This window comes from Ptychodera flava, chromosome 17, assembly GCF_041260155.1.
Source record: "Ptychodera flava strain L36383 chromosome 17, AS_Pfla_20210202, whole genome shotgun sequence".
NCBI lineage: Eukaryota > Metazoa > Hemichordata > Enteropneusta > Ptychoderidae > Ptychodera > Ptychodera flava.
The window spans coordinates 28,309,498-28,324,325 of record NC_091944.1 but is presented as its reverse complement, the minus strand read 5'-3'; the positions used below and the strand labels follow the sequence as shown (position 1 = coordinate 28,324,325).

The 14,828-nt window shown below is 35.6% G+C and overlaps 1 protein-coding gene and 1 long non-coding RNA gene across 2 annotated transcripts in view; one reads left to right on the top strand and one right to left on the bottom strand.

The window, feature by feature from the left end:
- Positions 1-11,103, bottom strand: part of LOC139115975 (tetratricopeptide repeat protein 39C-like) — a 29,686-nt gene extending 18,583 nt beyond the window's left edge. The window contains exons 1-2 of the mRNA XM_070678454.1: positions 10,784-11,103; positions 2,384-2,432 (exon numbers count right to left, since the gene is read on the bottom strand). Of these exons, the coding sequence (XP_070534555.1) occupies positions 2,384-2,432; positions 10,784-10,926 (192 nt within the window). The 5' untranslated portion in view covers positions 10,927-11,103. The remainder of the gene's footprint in view (positions 1-2,383; positions 2,433-10,783) is intronic.
- Positions 11,104-11,132: 29 nt separating this feature from the next.
- Positions 11,133-13,298, top strand: LOC139115976 (uncharacterized). The gene is made up of 2 exons (XR_011548210.1): positions 11,133-11,279; positions 12,172-13,298. It is a non-coding gene; the product is annotated as an uncharacterized lncRNA (long non-coding RNA).
- Positions 13,299-14,828: the final 1,530 nt, after the last annotated feature.

The window sequence follows — 14,828 nt, the reverse complement described above, 5'->3', positions numbered from 1 at the left end:
GATTGGCTCATAGACGATTGCATCACAACTGATTATCGGTACCTTTGAAATTGTGGCCTCACTGCAAATATATAACCATGGCAACATGTGTTTCCAGGGTATGTCCTAACTCTGTATGACAAATCTTATCACGGTTGCAAACTGATGTAATGTCGACGATATGCCATTTCAGTTGGGCATTTCATGATCACTATCATTGCAGTACACAGTGCAACTGGCTTTTAATGTGTACACTAGGGTACACTTTGTAAAAGCTAGTGTTGTGCCAATGTACAATATGTTATCAAAGAAAACCAGAAATCCTTAAGGTGAAATGCGCCTCGGGGACAAATATTCGGAAGCGGACACAAATTTGTACGATTCTTTTCTGATCTACCACTTGTTGGCGCTCATTTTAAAGCTCTTGAAGAAAGAAACATTTTCCAAAATCAAAAATTTTATTTTTCCACATAAAGTTAAGACAGGGATGGCAGCCATTTTGAATTTCAAATATCGGTAAATGTAAGGTAATACGTTTCTCTGTTACCAAACTTTGCTTGGTGACCTCTGATTCTTTTCTTGATTTGATAAGAGAATGGCTGAAAGTTTCATAACGGAATGTGTGAGCAAAAAAATTATGTCTTCCACTTTTGAGACATGTACTACCTTACACAAAAATGAAAGTATTCTGAAATGAACGTAGGAGGAAATGAAAATGAAAATTTCAGATCAATCAAAACTGTCTGATGATTTCTTTTAAACCACAGGTACCTAATACAGGTAATAATGAAACAAGAAATACTCTATCTCAAAATCTGAACAGGCAACATTACTATGTACAGTTTGATACCTCCTGCAAGGTGGAATGTCATATTGACAATACTACAGTAACAATTGTGAAATGAATTATTATGTAATGATTATGTTAACAGGAACTTGTTTTCTTTTAATTCAGTCTTGGGAAAGAGGCAGAATGACAAATGTTGTCTTTTGTTACCTGGCAACAGGTTGCTATGCCAACAGAAATGGAATGTGACCACGCAGGCAATAGTAAATGATTTTATCTTGTTTGATAGTCCGTCTTTATGAGCAAGTCACGGAGTGTAATAATGTTGGTTTTTGATATTGAGAATGGTTGTAAAATCGTTTCATTTAAAAACATAAAATCCATATGTCTGTCTTGATTCTGATGAAAAAGGTCTTTTCAAAACAATATTCAAAAAACATCTTGAACTCTTAATACAAAATAACATTTTTCACTTTTGAATGACAGTTGACTTGCCGGAGTATTCTAAATAACATCAAAGCTAAGTGTTTTATATCTCCTCTACGACCGCTCCTTGGCTTCGGTATACATGTACGCTATGTTGCTCCTGAAACCTACTTCAGGGGCAGCCTAGCGTACTCCAAAAAGCTGAGGAGAGGTCCTAGACTAGCTTACACCATATCGTAATTTTTTTATCACACTGTTAGTATCCTTACCTATGCTTGACAAACTGCATGATTTACGGTACGTTTACATTGCTACGTGTACCGACAAAATGGGACAAAAAACCTCATATTTCTTTGGTATGCTATTATTGACATACCGGTATGACAAATAAATGAACAATTTTTTTTTTTAATATGGAAAATCACTCTTTGCACAGAGGTCATGACTTCGTCAGTTGGTAACTCATATTGATTATGCAAATTTACGAAGGTGTGAATAACAAGTTTCTATTTTGGGTACATCTGAGCTCCCAAGGACTTAATCTTTGTTCCTCCTACAAACAACTGAATGTTTAAAATCTACAGGTTGTGTTTATAGTAGACAGATTATATATAAATAAATATATATATCATATATATATATATATATATATATATATATATATATATATATATCTATCATACACACACACACACACACACATACGGTATACACACACAAATTAGTACACATACATAAACACATACAAATTGCTATACATTAACCATTTTCTAAAGCTCTGAAAATTTTTTTTTAAAATTTGACAGAATTACTGCATTTTCTTGCCATTTTGAATGAACCCCAAGAATTATATACACACAAACACATACACATGCAAATTGCTTCTGATTGTCACTCTAATTCTTGCTATCTATAAACTGATTTTCTTAAATCTCCACTTCAAAAGGAAGCAACATAAATAATGAAGTTTTATCACACACCTGCCATAGGTAAAAAATACCACAAAAAGTGATATCTGATTTTAAATTCTGTATTATCAGACCTTAGCTTCAGCCATAAAAGAACGTACAAAAGAACCCACATACGTATAGAGCAGATCGCTATAATTAGTTTCAACTCTTGTCCTACTTGATAATTTGCACAACTAAAATAACACAGATCTAAAATAAACACAGAAAACAAATCACTTACCATGAAAGAAACAAAGCTGGCACCTGCACTCATCAAAGGGCTGTAGTTTCTATTAATAAAAGAAACAGGGATAGAAAATTGTGCATTAGCATCAACTTTAGAAAAACTTTATTTTGAATATTTCAAGACTAATCACACACAATGCTAGATTTGCAATCAGCCATGGAAAACATTTGGAATTTGTTGACTCCAGATCAGAATTACTCCTTAGGAGAAAAATCATCATTTGTCAAAAAACAGAAACTGTCAAGGTACATAGATTTTTCTTATCAGCCATTTCAACTGCAGTCATGAATGGTTTCTTGATCATTTTCATTCATCTGTTTGTCCAAATCGCGAGGAATCTTTACAAACTGCAATTATTTCAAAATTTTGCACAAATCGAACGGCCACCTGAACGCATAGGATTTGTCACTCTTTTTTTTTCAGACAAAAACTATGTCATTTTTTGAGCCACAGCATAAGTCTCATTGCACTTTTGTCAAGAAGACTTTGAAGAAACTTTATAATTCCTTTCCATGACCTTTAACTTCTTCAGTTCACAGTCTGCACCAAAAGTGGGACAATTGTGTTATCATGAAATACCTTGAACTGGTAAATTTGGCAGAAGACATGCTACACACACTCTCAACATTCTCTCTGTTATTAATTATGCTAAAACAATTTTTGGTTGATGATTATCGGAACATGCATGAACTTTGATGCTTCTATAAGCCAGGCAAGCCAAGGAGACAAAGGCTGATGTTTGCTAGTATGTGCAAGCGGATGTACAGTGACAAAAATACTAAAGACGATAGATGTCTGGTCTTTTCAATGGTCTTGTTTGTACCTCATAGATAATATAAAAGTTCATGTTTGTGCAGATGTCTGGCCTCTCAAATTGTGTTGTTTGTACCTTGAATAATATAAAGAACTTGTATGTACCATTACATTCTAATAGCCATAAAGGGCTATTGTTATCATGGTAAAGATTTCTTGGTTTGTATTAAAATTGCGACAAGGTCAACAACTACTAAAAGTTTAGTTTGCAGAACTTTGTAAGTGAGTTCTATGAGAACATGAAACACACAGTAGAAGACTACCCTGGGGTGCATGCTGTAACAGAATGATTGGAGTCATATATCCTAGTGTAAATATTTTACTGACAATACCTGTGCAACATAATATCTCTTTGAAAAAGATCTTAAGAATGGCTTTGAGGCAATAAAAATCCTGGCCTTGATGCAGTGCTGTGTCAAAATAGACACCCATATTAATAGTGTACAGTGCATTCACCAAATTTTTAATTTTTTCCACAGGTAAGATATTGCACAAGTCATGAACAGTTGCATGAACATGAACAGTTCTCTTGTAAACCGTGAAAATATTTCTCAATGAAGGCAGATTGGGACTCAAAAATAACCAAAAAGTACCAGATATTAAACACTGACATTACTGTCTTATCTTGCCAACAAAATGTACATGTTACGCAACTTTGCATATATCCTAGGGTAGAAAATGAAACTAATTTCCTGCAAAATGCGATCCTTACGTCAGCAACACACTACATGAATGTGTTTGCTATAGCGATAGGTATTTTCATTAGATATCCATTTCCTTCTGATATATAATGCTTACGTCTTGCTGTTGTTTTTCATGAGCACCACAGTTTGGACTTATGTGTATCTACCGGTATGGCATCCATCTACGACATATCGATGATAACAAATACATAAAAGAAAATGAAAGAACTGCTCCTATGAAGTAAATACCAAAGTCAAACAGTCAACATTACTGTGTCAAAATGTTTACCTAGTACTGGTGCATTCATGGCACATGATAGGGTACAATAATCTACTTGAAATTTAATATCAGACTAAGGTGTTTTGAGTTTATTTTAATCTATCTAACTGTTACCTTTTTTTTCAAGTCTACCCACTAATTATCCAGTTGCAAGGCCTACAAGTAAAATGCATTTCATTACAATATGCAAATCCATTGTGTTGATGTTACTTTCACTTAAATCTCATCACCTTTATTGCCAGGTCAAAGGTCACCGATAGCTGCTGAAAACAATAGCTTGGTGGTCATGTGATGACACATGACGGTTAGAAGGTTAAATGCTGCATTGTGATTCCCAGGGTTCATTTTAACCAGTATTTGCAATTTTGTACAAGGATGAAATTTTAACCGATAGCGTCCGATACTTTCCAAAGCTGATATATGTCGGGTAAATTTTTAGACAGATACAGACCTAGAAATTGGGAAATGTCATTTATAAGAAGAAATGCAGATTGTCTATTGCAAATTTGTGCCTCGAAAGTGAAAGACTTAAACTATTGCTCAAACCTTGCTCAGTGAACTCCTAAGCCATTGTCTTCCTGTATTGGTGATAAAAATGAAGGCCGGGTCACAATGCACAGTTTGGTACCAGAGACAAACTACCGAACATTTAAAGATATTTGAAATACAAAATGGCTGCTATCCCTGCATTAACTCTATGGGGGAAAATGAAAATTTTCACGTGGTGAAAATTTTTTTTATTTCAAGAGCTTCAAAAAGAGTCCCAACAAGTGACAGATCGAAAAACAATTGTTAAAATTTGAGAGCCTGAATATCTGTCCCCGAGGCACATCAATATAACCTTTCAATGCAACATGTTATGTCACCTTGCCGTCGATCCTGATTTGGATAAGTTACAGGAAATATCGAGAGTCTTCAGGAAATATCATATATCAAAATATCCAGGGGCTAGATAATGAAAAGAGATTCCAGGTAGCTTGGTGACTGCGATAGTCTTGGTGACGTGTCATCGTATTTTGCAATCTGAGTAGGACCACTAAGAGGACAGGTAAATCAAATGCCAAGGTCTTCCAGGATAGCTCGGTAGCAATGCTAACATTATTTTTATCAACGACTTTGGTGAGACTGAAGATCACTGAGCCAATGCTAGGCTGTAGTAAAAGTAAATATTTCCTTTGGTGGTATGTTTGCATGTATTTGAACATGATAGACACCCCCAGAAATTTCAAAAGGTCTGCATATTTACCACTTTTGAAGATGTCAATGCCTAGCTCTTCAGGTGTTCTAACAGTGAAAGTGATATTATTTGGTATGATTATCTACATGTAGAATAGGTTCAGCGGTAAACCATGAGGATTTTCATTCTTAAATCAATAATTTTGTAAAATTAATGTATATCAAATTTCATGATATTTACTTGATGTAATATTAAACTTTTAACAAACAAGGAAAAGCACAGACTTCTGAATTGAGTTTGCAATCGAATCTTAGAATGGTATATGATAGCTAGCTGGCATCGAAAACTGTCACCTTGGAAAGCGTTTAGTGAAAAGAAAACATTTCATGATCTAGTAGTCTTTTTTTTTTCAGCTTTTTCATGTTTTTTTGATATTCAACTTACAATCACTGATTGAATGTCATTCCCTGAGAAGTGAGCAGGCTGTACACATATATAGGTCAATGTGGACACTACGGACAAGACTGGACAAATAGGTGCCTGGTATGGTTACTGACATAAACAATGAGTTTAAAAACCAAACATTTGTTGTTGAAAATGTAAACATAGATGAGACGATAAAACAAAGTATACGAGATGTAAGAAATTTGGGTAGAACACTGTACGTGCCTTGGAAATAGCTATTTGGATGCTAGAGTTTTTGCAAATCATACAATACTTTGCATGTCTGCTGTCTGTGTTGTCAATTTGAAGGCCGTGCATTTAAGGTAGAAAAAGTGTAAAACTTTTTGCTCAAACGTCCTCAAGAAATATTTAAGCCATCCTCTTTCAAAATCAAGAATAATAATTGGGGGTCACTGTGCAAATTTTGGTAGAAGAGAACAAATTACCCAAGATTTAAGAAAAATAAAATTTTTGATTTTCGAAAAACTAAGATGGTGAAAAGTTTTCTTACACCAAGAACTTTAAAATTAACCCCCACAAGTGGTAGATCAGAAAGAAATGTAAAAATTTGAGTACAAATATCTGTCCCAAAGTGCATTCTACGCTAAAGAAGTTTTCACCACTTTGTTTTTGCGAAAATTGAGAAATGATTTAATTTTCCAAACAGAGTTAACACAAATTGATAATTTTTACAATATGTTTCCCTGCTACCAAAATTTACACAGTGACCCCTGATATGTGATTTTTAATTATAAACGAGAATGATTTAAGGTTTCTTTGAGGAATGTTTAGTTGCAAACTAGTATTACTAGTATTTTTTTGAGACTTGTAGCCAATTCTGAGAATGCTGATTACTTTTATCAGCAGGGTCATCTATCATCAATATGATTTTTTTTTCATGTCATTTTGATGGCACTATGCATGCAGAAAGTAATTTCATTTCTTTTTTATCATGATTTTATTGAACTGGAAAAATATTTAACCATCCATTGTTGAAATATAATTGACAAGGGGTTTTGTTATCTGAAAATATTACCTCTAGATAAACATTTACATAAAGTATTGTCTGTTGCATTGGGCAGTGCTAAATTAATGAGAATTTTGTCAGTCGCGATATCACTATCACGTTTACATGACCGAACAGAATCCTAGCCCCGATCTGTCTGAAATATGTAAATTTTCAAATGACATTTCCACACAACATAAATTTGTGAGTGTATTAAGTGCTTAGTTGTATATGGAGCTTGATAGAATTTCATTGATTTCTTGGTATGGTTTTAATCTCCTTGTATAAATCACCCAGTGAAGGGGAAGGTTTTTGTTAGAGTCTTGTTAGGTTGCGCTGTAACAAAGATTATACTTTGAGGTGCGTTTGAGAGTAACATGATGATCTTATCATTGGAGATGGGTATCCTGATACGTCTGATGCTGCATTGATACTCAGCAGAATGAAACCATCTGGATACCAGCTAAATCGCCGTACGAATGAGTTCACACTATTTGACCATATGTCTCCTGGTCAACATAGAAAAGAGAAAGGATAAAATTTTGACCTGAAGTCAGAACAGAGATCACATAAATTACTTCCAAAGAAGAGAAAAAAATATGAAAATATCACACTCATTTTCTGTCAGAATTTGTGCCTGTAAAATATCAATTATAATGATACTTTCTATCAACGTTAAATATGACACATGAAAAATTTGAACAATTTTAAATGATGACATTAACATCAATACAGAATGGACTTTGATCTTTATTTAGTAAGAATTGCAGATATTCCATCAAAAATATTGTACTTCCAATCTGTTGTTGGTAAATATTATTTACGAAGGTCTGTGTGTGAAGGCTCTGGGCTGAATTAAAAATCTGAAAGATCTAACAGCCCTTTGTGCTTCTGGAATCAGTTTCGGAATTGGACTGACTAGTGAAGATATATGGCGACCCTGAATTCAAGGCCAACAGTTGCTGTTGTTCAGGGCGAATCCTTGTACTTTTCTCTTGAACACCTGCGCATCCAGCATTGATCAGATGTGTGGTGTACTACTCTGTGTGCAAACACTGACAGTTCAGTCTAAAGTCCTTGTGCTTACAGATTTGATATGATACCAGTCACCAACAAATCCAAAGATAAACTAAATAGTCACTCTGAGGAAGTAACATTGATCTTTGGCCAAGGTAACATTTTAAAGTTTTGCCTCATGTGGTCATGACAAACTAACATCAAAACCTTTTTTTCCATTGAAATATACATGAATCTTGCAGATCAAGGTGTGGCGTTTATTTACATGGTATTTGCACTACTTGGACAATTGCATGGGTGGAAATAAATTTCAGAAACCGAACACTGAAAAATGAGAAAAAACTCTCTTTCATGCTGAATACCAGTGTAACAATAATTAACATCTTCACGTTGTTGGAGGTACAAAACCAGTGATAAAATTTCAATAACTGAACACTCCTGGATCAGAAAATCTACTTATCTACTATCGTAATAATAATTTACGTTGGAACATTACACACTTTAACATTGATGGAGCTACAAAACCAGCAAAAAACCCCCAAAAACACAGGGCTGGGCCCGAGACAGACAGAAGATGGTTTTAAGTCCCAAGTATTTCAGGGACTTAGTACAGCAGAATGGGTGTAGAGAGAGCTTTTAATGAATTGAAAACTGCTGTGATTGTGAATAAATAATATGTAATTGCCTTATGAAATAATGTTAACTTTGTCATTTTGCTGGTTGAAGGCCATGAGAGATACCGATGTGACCTATGGTGTCATGACAACAGACAGAGACATTTGCAACTTATAACATACATTTGATGATATTTTTTTTAAGCCAATGAAAATTATTCAGGGTTACCGGTACGGCACCAGTACGTTTTGTGGAACACATATATGACTGTACAGAAGACAAATGTCCAGACCATTATGTGCATGCATGTAGAGTCTTTGACCTGTATTCAAAGAAGCCTCATTATTTTCTATCTATTGCACCCTATTTTCTACCTCTTGCACCCTTTTCAAACTTCTTCCAAAATTTTCCACAAGAACTCTTTAAACCATGGTATTTCAAAATCATGAATACATATCAGGGGTAACCAAACAAATTTTGGTACAACAGGAAAAAAATTAAACTATAATTTACTGATATTTGAAATTCAAAATGGCCGCTATCCCCTTGGTAAAGTGAATTTTTGATTTTCACGAAAGCAAGATGGTGTAAACTTCACTTATTCAACAATTGTCAAAATCAGCCCATAAAAGAAGAAAACCAGCCAAATATTGTAAAAAATTTGAAAGTGGAATCTCCATTCCCCGGGCCCATTCTGCCGTGATGTGATATTCTCAATCAAATAGGAATTTGTATCGAGAGAGGGTACAATCCTGTATATGCTGGGCTCTATAATGAGAAAGAATATTTAGACGTTACATACTAGTGATTAAATTGCCTGTATGAGGGTTTTATGAGCTAGTTTAATCATATAGGATCACCTTTTCTGTATTTGACCTTTTATATGATAGGCTTCATCTGAATTTATTGGATTTCTTGTCACACTATTTATGAACCAATACTGAAATGGTTCCTATATTGATTATTGTGTGGAAAGACCTCACTATGGCAAAATAGTTCTTCAATAAATTCAGCAAATTTACATGACAATTTTATGACACTTAAAGCTCTGTTAATTGCTAACAGGTATGTATCATTGGATAGAAATAACAGTTAAATATTGTTTCAAACATGTAATGAAACAATCATGTAATAAAGTGTGAAGAAAATTTGTAATTACTGATTTAGCTGCGTGAAAAAAAATCCAAAATTGATATTCCAGGAAAATGCTTGTTTCAATTTCTCATTGGTTGAAAGTTTGCTCCACTGACAGTTTCATTTGATTTATGTTTTTGCCAACTACTGCTCAGAGGAAGTCATGATGGAATGGCACGTACTGTAACAGGAAGGACTTTACACAATATCATCCCCAATGCATTGCCAATTTGATACCGGCATCATGAAGTTTGCGCCTCCACAATGACGATACGTGTCCGCTTGTATTGTAAATGTCTACTCGAATTTACTGATGATGTGTGTGAATATGAACATTTCAGACCCTAGTTGCCCGCTGCCAACAGCACAGGCAATCATACTGTGACATATCCATGATAAACTTCCCAGCATACGCATTACACAGAAATGTGCATCCTTTATATAAATGTTTTCCTTTTCGGCAAAGCGGAACACTTCCTGTTTACATTGTTTTTAAAATAAAACAATCACAAGAGTTTCACATTTGAAATTATTTGCAAGATGATATTTTTAAGCTTGGAATGGTTTCTAAGTTGGCAAACCCGGTACTTATCGAAAATTCTCAAACACTTGTTGTGTCATAATGTGAGACAAGCATAGCCAAGTTGATGTGGCAGCTAGAATCTATGGTCAGCTTATTTGGCGCGTGAATTTCCCACAATAATTCATCGACAGTGAACACATCCCAGTTTGTATACGTGTCGAAGCAATCACATGACTGTTACGGGTGGATTGAGACTTGACCTATTTCGGCAAGGAGGCGTCACCATTTTCTAATATTTGTTTAAACTGACTGGCCTAATACCCAAGGACCAGGCCTGGCTAACAGTCAGTGGATACACTATGTGTATTACAAGAAAAATTACTGGCTCGACTTCATAAACGACTTGCTTTGATCACCGAAAGAATTATCCATAAATTTGTTACCCCGTTTAGAAAGCGAAGTAAAGTTTAATTATACATATTTTATTGGGATTCAACTGTAACTAACTGTCTTTCGTGAGTCATCAAAACCGTTCACAAAACAATATAAACTGCGAATCGACCTTCCCTTCGCCACATGACAAACACCATCACCTCCCACGGCTCTATAGAATAGGTCAGATTATTCGCTTTCAACCGATTTGTGAAGCGTGTCAGTCCATCAAATTCAACCACGAAGAGGTGGTGGAAAGTATAAACTCACCTGTATTTTGTAAATAACGCATCTGATTCCTTAAATCCGTTGTTCAGCATGAGATTTATACCGGCGAGCGACAACTTCACGTCATCGATTTCAACATCCTGGAGTCCGTTTTTAACGTACTCCTGTGTGTCTTCTGTCATCATTTTGACGGCTATTTTCGATTCTCTCGGGTGCTTCGGTCAGTCGGGAGACCAACAAATATTACAGACTCTACTAAATAGACACCCAGGATTGGATTTGCTCAAATATTTACGGAGGTTAGACCACTCAATTGCATAACACGTAAGTACGCCATATTCAAGTCATTGCCCAGATACAATGTCAAAGGTTAAAGATCAGAGGGGATTTGTCACCTGATACGAAGCCATACGTTGAACGAGCGTGGCGTGGTGATCTGAAGACGGTTCATGATCAGATACACATCAAGGATAATACGCGCTCCAAACGCAGAAGGTCCCAGAGATTCAACCTTAGTTGCTTTCAACAAATTAAACAGGTTTGTTTGTTTTTCCATGTCAGAGCCTTGAATTCGCCGGGTCGAATTTTGTACGAGGACACTGCCACAAGTGGCACTATGTCCCTCAGGCCTCAGCTCGCTTGCTACACACTGTCCTAGCGACTAGGCCGGCTGGTGAAGTCTAGCTCGGTGAGCTGGTACAACTCACTTGCTTGTGCTGAGCCAAGCCACACTACATGTAGTTCGTAGCCAGCGAGGGGCTATTATAGTTCTCCTCAAGCCACTTCCCTCTCCCAGAGAAATTGTGACCAAGGAAATATGAAGACTCAGCTATGATGAGCCACAACGAAGAATTTATGAGTCGCCCTATTAAATTTTGGAGCATCATCCAATTCTTTGCTTTGGCAATTAAGTTTATGTCTGTAATTATTGCCACCTTTACGTATGGATACCTATTTTGTTAAATACATTTATCATATATAATATACTAGTATTACAAATTGTCATGGATCAGAATGAAAAATTAGCCACCATGTAGTTACACCACAAATCATCTAAGGTTTCATGTTGCTGTTTTTGAAAAGACGTAGACGTGTTCCCATGAACAAACGTGACCAGTATTTTCATATTTTTAAAATTTACAGAGATATCAACACAACAGTAATGGGAAAACAAAGTTCACAATAATAACAAGTTTAATCATCATTATAAATGATATTTCATTATTGTTTCTGTGTCATTATTACATATGTACCACAGTTTACTTGCATCGAAGCGCGTATTATTTGCAGTAAATATTGGGCTGTATGCACCTAATGCTTGACAACTTTAAAAGATGAGACCTGTTCATACAGCAGGACGTCTCTGGTGGGCAACAAATTTGCTTTCTGTTCATAGAAAGCTTTCATGATGTAGCTTGTTTATATTTCAGAATTTATGGAGGAAAACAATCCCACAGACACCAACAAAGAAGAACAATCAGCCAGGGCGTTTCTGAGGAGGCGCTTTCTGGAGACTCTGGTTGCCATGGACAGCAAGAGGGTAGAATTCAAAATGCATGGTCATGCAGAGGTGGCTGCAGTATTTGGTACATCGGACATTGATATCATGCATTTTCAAGTATCAAAGTTAGAAACACCGATAGGGGTACAGGAGGAAGCTCTGCTACGGTGTTCCGACATCATCTCATTCTCCTTTGATGCCAAAGACTCAAGTTCTGAGCAGAGCAGGGGTAAAGACAAAGCATAGGATGGCTGTGGAGTCTTGGTGAAGTGTTTCAGATCACCTTGGTTGGAAATGTTGCTCACAGCCATACATTTAACTAATGTTGTTGTGTATGATGTACGAAGAGAGCTAGTGACAGAACCCTATAGGTATCACAGTGCACATCAGTCTAATGGTGCTGTGGTCAACTTTGACTGTTGTGAGTTCTAATGCTGCGTTTTGCTTCATTCACATCGGATGGTAAATTGACATAAAACAGTGCAGTGAATCCCACCACACCGTGCCTGCCAACACTGTCACCCATGACAACAGTTTTACTAAAGATTGATGGAAGTGCCAGTTACATAAAATAAGTCTCTTGGTTGCAACCATATAAGTTTGCAAATTTGACCAAACTTTATCAAGTTGCAATCAGTGCCTTTTGTCAGCAAGGACTTTATGAAGTAAAAACCCATATTTGTTTAAGTGAATATTGTAATTTTGTGACATTACAGAGACACAGTCTGAGATTTTGCATGTGATACGTTTCGTTGACAGAAGAAAAACGCCTCAAATATAGTTTCATGAAATTTTTGACAATTATATAAACAAAATGATGACCCGAGCATAATACTAGCTTATATCAAACCAGCAGTGCACGGCATGCATTATAGAGTCTGTACTGTTGTAGAGACCTAGCATGAAATGGGTCATATTAAATGAATTGCATCCTTTAATGATTTTTGTAAGAAATACTTTTAGAAACTTACAAGAACAATTGAACTATCTGAAGAACTTGTGAAACTGTGGAAGCTTGCAGATGTACATGCATTAAACAGAATACTGATACAGACATCATGATGTAAATTTGTGGAATGGTGCATTTCTGGTGTCATTTCCGCCAGGAATGTATTATGTGAAGGCATCTTCACCAAGAGATTCATTCTCTGATTTATTTTACAACAAATACAAAGCCATGTCCAAAATTACCAGTCTGCTTTCCACTGCCAAGGTGGTGATTGCATCAAAATGTTCATTTTGATGGGAAAAGGCAAATAATTTTAGAAGCAAAATTTTGGTCAAGTTAGTGATATACTCTATCCCCATTTTAGCAAAGAAAAACTTCTTCCAGATTGCTGAAATCCACACCCCAATTCATTGTTTATCCAAAAGATGAATGAATGTTTGACCAAAAGATATATGCCCATGTGATGGTACAGACATGTTATGCCTCCCCATAGATTGTAGATCTGCAGTATACATGCATGTATTAAAAAACACAGCAATAATCATATATATCCCCCCCCCCACACACACACATCCAATCTCTCACAACACATAAATATTCAAACTCAATATACAGCTTAACTGATCCACATCAGTTTTATTTCAGTGTGTACAGATCAAAGTGCACACACTCAAAAAAATAATTGATTTTCTACAAAATGAAATCATGAGTCCAATAAAGGAAACCCAAAAGAAAGTGATCACATTGCTTTTGCGTTGAAATCTGTTGCAATCACAGTCTTAATAAGGAAGTACCATCTGAAACCAGACAGCATTACAGATTTCTACTGGTCATTTAATGATATGCATGTTATATTGGCCAACTAACCCTAAAACTGCTCACAGTTCAAAGTAACTCATGAGCCACAGGTGTTGTGAACTATATAGTATATTTACAAAACGTGTGCATTCATGGCTGTCTTTGTCTATGGCAATCTGTTATCACACAATGTTAAGAAGATCTATGGAACACAGGCAGTATGCTGTAGCCATGCAGACTGAAGTGACCGCAATGAAATATTCAGCAAAGTCTGGCTTCAAATAATTTCTATATTTAGGAATTGCAGAGTTTGTTTCAAATATCCCAAGAGGTATAAGTAACCAGGTTGTTATGAAAATAAATTCATTAAAATGATCAGCAAGTTGCCATTAATTTACTCATTACCTTCATTGTTAAAGATGTCTGCAATAACAATAGGATGAGATTTTTGTAGTTGAGAGCTGAAATAAGCTTGCAAATTCAAGTGAACATAATATTATAGTGCATCCATGATATCCATGGGGTTTATTTGTATTTGTTGGATCTGCACTGAAATTTTTTTTAACTGACGGCTGAAGAACAAGATAAAGAGGCAGCTTTGGCATGTGACGTTCATTTTTTAAAATTTATATGATAGGAGTGAACAGCCTCTCAGTTTTACATTTGACAAAATATGATCACAGAAATTTTTGAAAGAAAATTGAAAGAAAATTGAATAGATGTCTGCATGAATATACCATGAAGTAAAAGGCAAGTGTTACAATGGAATTCTTGGGTAGTAATATGTTGGACCAAGTTTCTTTTATTACTTAACACAAATGCAAAATAGTTGCAAAATG